At 43.3% G+C, this 7,873-nt stretch overlaps 1 protein-coding gene across 1 annotated transcript; it reads left to right on the forward strand.

Moving 5' to 3' along the window:
* The first annotated feature begins 2,505 nt into the window (after nt 1–2,505).
* On the forward strand, nt 2,506–7,633 carry hoxb2a (homeobox B2a). Its single transcript, XM_034113800.1, has 2 exons — nt 2,506–4,947; nt 6,293–7,633. Exons 1-2 carry the CDS (start codon nt 4,464–4,466, stop codon nt 7,072–7,074), a joined length of 1,266 nt encoding a protein of 421 aa, XP_033969691.1. The 5' UTR covers nt 2,506–4,463; the 3' UTR covers nt 7,075–7,633.
* Nucleotides 7,634–7,873: the final 240 nt, after the last annotated feature.

Consider the following 7,873-nt stretch of genomic DNA (forward strand, 5'->3'; position numbering starts at 1 on the left):
TGTGCACTGAAACAAACTGAAACATTGACTTTAATTAAATGTATTATGTCAACAAATTTCACATAACTGTATTAAGTTAGTTAAAAGCAATAATAATAAGTTGAACCTCATATTTTGTATTTAAACTTAATATTATTGCTTTCAACTAAACTAATACAGTTGTGTGAAATCTGTAGACATAATACATTCAATTAAAGTCAAGTTGGAGTTTTTTCAGTGAAGGTATATAGATAGGATAGAATATGTGTTTTCGGAGTGTATTTGATCAGATGATGTGGCTCAGTTTCATGTGCTTCCACGATGTGCTGTTGAGGATCTGGTGTCGTTGTTTCCAACAGCTTGTGTCTGCTGATGACCTGGCACTGATGCACGATTGAATATCAGATGGTACTGCAGGCTAAAGCATGGCAGCACTGTCAGAAAACATCTACAGCCTAGAGCGACATATAACATGTCAGAAGTACAAAAAAACGTCAACCTTTAGAAGAAATACAAATCTGCTTCTGGTCTCCTTTATGCTTTACAAAGTAGAAAGGAGAACACAAATTGTCAGATCATAGCGATTGTGCTACTGTAGCTATGGCCGGTGTTCATTTACCGTACTGATTAGTAACACCAAGATATAGCATCCAGAGAAGGTCTAAGGTCGGACCCAACAACTATTCCTGGACTGAAACCTAAAACCCGCTGTGGCTGGAGTCCTCTTCTTACTTTAGCTCTGTCGTGATTGGCTGATTCCTCCAAACTATCTTTACAGAAAAAGCTCAAACTCCGTCAGAACTATTCTTATACAGTTTAGTGACGAGTACTGTCAAGTATTGCATCTAAAGAATCATGTTTACCTCTCACAAATGCTGAAAAAAAACATTTAGGACTCAATTTCTCTATTCAAAACAAATACGCTTTCAGAAGAATGACTCTGATGATTTGAAATGATTCAATAGATATGTTTTCACAAAGGGACTGTTTAACGTTTTATTACTCAAGATTGTTAAGATGGGAATGTTGGAGATATGGGCCGTAGAGATATCGATGAAGAAAACAGTTCCAACATGAGATTGCTCACAACAAGCTCTGTGGAATGTTTTGAGTAACAGGGTCATGATTTCTGTTGAGAGATATGCTGTTGAGTTCTTCCAATGTATTTCTTTGTAAACAAGCAAAGTGCTAGTTCCAGTCATCTGGACAGAAGGCTGATACTGTATCTCTGTGGTTAATATGACAAACACATGGCAACTCACACCAGACTATCTGTTGACAGTTAGCACTATGACAAATACATACTGTTGAATTTGGGTTGAAACTGTCCCTTTACGTTAAGTTACCACTTCTGTGAAACATAACTGACTCAAAATGGGGCAAGAGTTTTGGCTGTGAGTGAGGCCTGAATGATGATCATTTGTTTCAGTTTTATTTTTAAGTAAGGCTACCTTTGAGACCAGCAGATGGTTTGAGTTTTGTATATATTATGCATATATGTTGGCAATTTCCTTGACATATTTCTAATGTCTTAGTCATTCACCCCAGCATCATGTTAACTATCTACTATTCTTATTTCCAAAAGGGGTTCTATCATTATTTTCTTGTGTGTAAGAGGTTTTTCTTTAACCACAGATATTATTTGAAGCTATTATTTGACTATTCAACTCCCCTGTTTGTCAATATTAAGCAATTACACCAATTTCATTCATCGACTTTTTTTTCTACTCTTATTCTTCATGAGAAATCTTATTTAGGAGACTCAAAATAAGTCACCGCCCCCCCCCCCCCCCCCCCCCCCCCCCCCCACCCCCCCCCCAAGTGTGGCCACATAACCAGAGTAAGGCCAGGGAGCACAAACAGATCAGACTCCTCTCTCCCAATGTTTTCACCCCATTCAACTTTTTGTTTCTGTGTCTTGTGTTGCTGTTTATGTCTAAAAAAAAGCCCTGACTACTCGGCCCGGTCACATGGTCTCTAACCCCCCCCCCCACATCTCTATCTCTTGAACGCGCTCGTGCTGAGGCCTGAGAGCAGCATAAAACTTGGGACATAAATCAGGCTCCCATAAATAATGGCCGTACTTCCCTTCACATCTCCGTTGGACTAACAGACAATAAAAACACCAATAAGCAGAGATTGGATCTAATTTATTGCCTCATAAAAGCAGACGCAGAGCTCAGCAGCTATTACTGCAGAACACACACTCCCAGCCAGGTTACAATGAAAAACTAATAAGGTCACACTCTTTAGGTGGATTAGACTACTTTAGGTAAATATACCTTTAAGGTGTATTTTGGAGCACACCTTATTTTTTAGCTCATAGGAACATATTACTTTAACTTTTTCACAAATGTCCTCTATTAAACACAAACGTACGTATTCAAATGTTTTGGAGTTCTTTGAAATAAATAATACCATCAATAATAGTAAGAACAATAACAGTAAAACTATTAGATCTTAAACTTTTTTCTTTGTCTTTTAATTTGTCTTTTTCATATTTATTACTATTATTTTGCAATTGTATTTACAATTTCTACCCGGAACTTGAACTAATTAAAAATATCAATAATTAATGTTACATTTTAAATTAGATAACAATTAAACTGGAATAGAAATACGTGTTTTACCCTCAGTATCTCCAAAACAAAAGAGCCCACTGATAAATAAAATAATGTAAAAACATATTCCAGCACACCATCACCCGGAAACAAAAAATCTGTTCTCCAACAAAACTTCCCATAAATTTTACAACAAAAAAAAAGGGTAAAAAAGTAAGAAATTGTATAATTAAAGCAGCTGCTGTGGTGTATTGTGGTGTTGGAGCTCGGTCAGCAGTGTGTGGTGTGTTCATGTCGCCTCGGCCTACTCACTGCTGCTTTCTGCTGCTCAATGACTTCACTCCCACTCACATTGCTGCTTCTGTTGCCTCTTTCTCAGAGTCAGAGGGCAAACCAAATGGCATGGGAAAAAGAGGAAAACGACTGTGTGAGCTAAATAACTTGTGCATTTTGTCTCTGGTTTATTTCTCAACAGATACATTATTTCTCCATGACATGCGTATTTTCTTTGCGGAAAAGCAGCGTAAAAATATGGAATACTGAATTTAAAATGGGAGAAATGGAGAGAGAGGTTTGCTTGTTATGTAGACACAGAGAGGGGCTGCTGTCAGCCTCTTTGCGGGGCCTGAAAGATTGATCACCGCACTTCTTTTCCCACTCGGGGCTCCTCGGGACCTCCCTAAAAACACGCTCCTCCAAACTCCCTGATCTTTATAAAAATCTACATGTGCGTCCTGTGGAGTCTGAATGCCCCTCAGCACACTCTCACTTAGTATTAGCGTTTACATTATTGCTGCTGCTGTATTATTATTTTTTGACTAAGAGGAACAGGAGGCCTGCCTCTTCCCCTCCTTCCATGCAGGAGCGACCTCGCTGTGAACTCTCTGTGCGTAAACACAGCGAACATTTTAACACTCATGCATCACACTGTGGAGAGAGTGCGAGAGAAGCTAGCAACACATTGGTAGTGTGCAGCAGAGGCTATTCAAGGTGGATTTTATTTAGACAACATAAAGGCTTACTATTTTACGCATACGCACACTTAGGGAAAGCCATTACATCACAAATACAAGAAGAGGTCTATTAAGAAATGTAAATGTTCACTTACACCAACAGGCTGCCTCCCTCCCCAGTTAAATCTAAATGTTTCTCTCCTAGAATCTGCAGAAATCTCCTCCATCCTCTCCTCCTGAGCTGCTGCGCCATCTAAAACCCTCCCAAACTTTCTAAACTGGGGATTTTCAGCCTCTGTCACACTTTATAAGATTAATGATCTGTGTGGTGTAAACAGTAGTTTTTTTTCTAAGGGAGCCATATTGTAAACGGTGGTGGCCAGCCTAATGTTAACAGTCATTACATCACCCAGAGGACCGAAATGTGTCCGAGGGATGCGCTATTGTTTGTGCGTAACGCGGGGCCGGGATGCGCCGACCCGCCGCCCACACAGCACACATGGCGACCGGCCGCCTTCACGTTTTTTCTCCCTGGACTTTACCCCCCGTGAGGACTAAACAATAGCAGCTATCCTGCGAAATAGCCTCTCTCTGCCACAGAAAATAATAATGCTGCTTCCCACAGCCATCACTGCCGTCAGGCCCGGGCTCCTGATTGGTTGTCTTCGGTCACGTGACCAGGAATTGGCTGCAATTTCGCCCCATAGATCTTCAGTTTAGCCTACCCAGGTCCCCATACGCTAGTAATATCACCAATATACAATTATTAAATAGCCACCGCATTTACGCCATTGCGGTCGGGACCCTTACACGCTCGTGGTTTTTTTTTTTCATTTATTTTTGTACAAAGCCATATTGTGTTGTGAGCGTGTGCGGGCGTGCTTGCATGTGTGTATGTTTTTTTTTATTTTGGGGAAGGGATTGTTTCGGGGGTCTCGCCGTTTGAGGTAGAAGCCGGTTTGAGGGAGCAATGAATTTTGAATTTGAGAGGGAGATCGGTTTTATAAACAGCCAGCCGTCCCTAGCAGAGTGCCTGACGTCCTTCCCCGCCGTCCTGGAGTCATTTCAAACTTCATCAATCAAGGACTCGACAGTAATTCCGCCTCCCTTTGAGCACACCATCCCCAGCCTCAGCCCCTGCACAGCCAGCCAGCCGAGACCGACTGCTAGGAGCCAGCAGAACCGGAGGACCTCCGTCACTAATGGCCTCCAGACGCAGCACCGAGCCGCCCAGCAGCCCTGCCCGCCCGGCCAGGCCCCTGCCCCGGCCACCGCCATCCTGGCCGGACCGCTGGCCCACGAGTTCCCCTGGATGAAGGAGAAGAAGTCATCCAAGAAGCCCCCCAAGCCTGGGAGCAGCTCCAGCGGTGGCATATCCATCATCCCCCCTGCCTCTTCCTCCCCGTCGCCGACCGCCTCCGGGTACGCTTCGGCGGGCATCGAGTCACCCACAGGTCGGTATGCTGGGAGCGGCTGTGTGTGTGTGTGTGATGGAGGGAGTGTGATATGCAGCTTGTGCTTTATTTTTGTGTTCATCTTCATTTCACATCCACTATATAACTTACCATTCATTACACACAGCAAGGATTTGGTTAGATGACATTGTCTTTTTCCAGTGTGTGCGTGTGTATTGTGCAGTGCTGTGATGCTGTGTCAACAGGGAAGCCACATCGACACCCCTGCATTATGCTGCAGTGCTTTGCTCTAGTCTGCATCATGCATGTACATATGCACCATTTAACGCGATGTTCAAAATATATTGGTCATGTTTAGCTTTCAGAATTAAGTTTTAAGAGTGCAAACCAGGCACACCTGCATAATTTTAATTATGCACCATCTAAAGCTTACACTTCCAATCGTTGTTCTGCTATACACTTCTTTATTGTGCGTAAAGACGTACAGAGGCGTTTTTTTTTAATCCATTCTGCAGATTCTGTTGTTTGGGTGCATGGTGGGGCTTCAGCAGCGTCGCCATGGCATTATATATTCATAACACAATTGAGGGGGTAGCCATATTGGATGGAGGTAGGGAATATAATGGCGAGGCAGAGCAACAGAATATGATGGGGTGGGGGTTGGGGGAGGTAGCATGCACACAGGATACAGACTGCACACAATCAGATTTTCTTGGGTTTAGGCCATTTCTGTCTTTTTCACTGCCCTCTATTGCAATCACTGTACTTTTTTTTCTCCACACACATAAAATCCCACCAGGTCTCGTGTTCCTTTCTCGCCCAATTTCCTGCATTTTCTGACTCATTCACAAAGCTATTCATGGTTTAAGTTATGTTTGGTGTCACATCGACATTCCTACATCTCCCTGTACATTTCCTCATGATTTATTTATTTTCCTCTCTTTCGATTCTCTGATCTCATACTGCAGCCTCTCACGCTCCAGACTTTACAGAAGAGAGAAACCAGTTTTACCATTATCATCTGTCTTTATCTGCCTTTTTACTATATTATTATTTTTTTACCATCAACAAATTGGTCCGCTCTAACAGTTATGGCTTTGGCTGCTACTGTAATCGGAAGGAGTATTTTTTTACGAGAGTGTTTGTGTTTTATTACTGTTTTATTACAGACAGAAGAGCCGAGGGGATTTCTGCTCGATGCTGAAGCAGCTTATTTCTTGGTTGGAAATCTCGCACGCAATAAAATTGCAGAGGTTTTACAGCTCTCATGAAATAGATTACAATTTGAAGTTTAAACGAACTATAAAATAAAAAAGGCAAAAGATTTTACACATAAATCCCCAATATTATTTTGCTCTCCTTTTATTTGTATTTGTCTCTGCAGACCCGAGCCATGCGGGTCTGGATGGTGGAGCCGGGTCCCGACGGCTGCGCACCGCCTACACCAACACCCAGCTGCTGGAACTGGAGAAGGAGTTCCACTTTAACAAGTACCTATGCCGGCCCAGGAGAGTGGAGATCGCCGCGCTGTTGGACCTGACCGAGCGGCAGGTGAAAGTTTGGTTCCAGAACCGGCGCATGAAACACAAGCGCCAGACTACGCACCACCGGGACGGAGGGGGGCATGAATCCAGCGACCCGGGCGGGTTTGAGCCGCTCGAAGGCGCCGATGCCTCCTCTCCGTACTCGAGCCAGCCGCTGGAAGCATCTGGCACCGGGGAGGCGACGTCGGACGGAGAGGCGGGGAGCTGCAATCCATCTTCGGCCGCCTACGCGAATGACAGCGGGGATAATACACAACCCACGCCGGAGGAGGGAGGCCGATTGAGCCGCCCTGAACGCCCACCGCTTCCAGGGGCATCTGGCTCCTCTGACTCCCCTCCTGCGCCTCAGAACTCCGCCGATATCCCGGGTCTGATGCAGCTCAGCGAGGCCGGGCCCGCAGGACCCGATCCGTCCTTCTCCGAGCAGCGGGACTCCTCTGCTCCTGCTGCCGCGTCCTCATCCACCTCCTCGCTCCCCGACCTCACCTTCTTCGCCGGGGACTCCTGCCTGTCTCCCAGCCTGCAGAGCTCCCTGGATAGCCCGGTGGATTTCTCCGAGGAGGACTTCGATTTATTCACAAGCACACTGTGCACCATAGATCTGCACAACCTCAACTTCTGAGAGAAATAAAGAAGACTAATAAAAGAGGAGGACGGGTGAACAATCGAGCGGAGGCGACGGCTGTTTAAAAAGCATTAAAGCTTCGAGGCAACATTCCTGAAACATTTCTGAATGAATTTATGTTCTTTTCAAAAATATTGGTTCGTCTTTTTGCTGGTGTTATTTTGCGGCTATAATATAGAGATAATTACATTTTTAAACATCGAAGGAACATTTTATTTTTTCACCATCGAAACGTTTTTTTTCTTGTCCATTCTTCAGGTAGCCTATTTATTGCCTCGTTTTTGTTCAAATGATTAGCCCTTTTCCGTTTGTGTGGATTTTTCCTCGTGCATTTTGGTGCAGCTTCATGGATTCTAGGCCTAAATAACTTCTCAGGAACTGTTCGATGCAGAAAGCTGGACTGCTTTTACACAATCTCAACTCCAGAGAAGCCCTGCTGATGACCCGAGTTTTAGACCCGTTTATTTATTGAGATTCTTTAATAGTGAAAATCAAAATTATTTATTGTACATATATTTTCATAGTGGAATAATAATAATAAAAACACACAAACATTTACGATGTCTTTGTTTTGGCTAAATGAATTAACGGAGTGCCTAATAACACCTAGCCTAATAATTGTGTGAAAATATACGGCATGCAGTAAATATATTTTTGTATGAAGTGAACGATAATAGTAGCTGCTTACAGTGAATTTTTTAATAGCCTATCGTAAATAACAAACAAAATGAGCATCAGTAGACCTATTATTATTTTTATGCTAAAGTTTATTGTTATTAGTTTTACAATATTTTGC

Source organism: Trematomus bernacchii, unplaced genomic scaffold (genome assembly GCF_902827165.1).
Source record: "Trematomus bernacchii unplaced genomic scaffold, fTreBer1.1, whole genome shotgun sequence".
Lineage (NCBI taxonomy): Eukaryota > Metazoa > Chordata > Actinopteri > Perciformes > Nototheniidae > Trematomus > Trematomus bernacchii.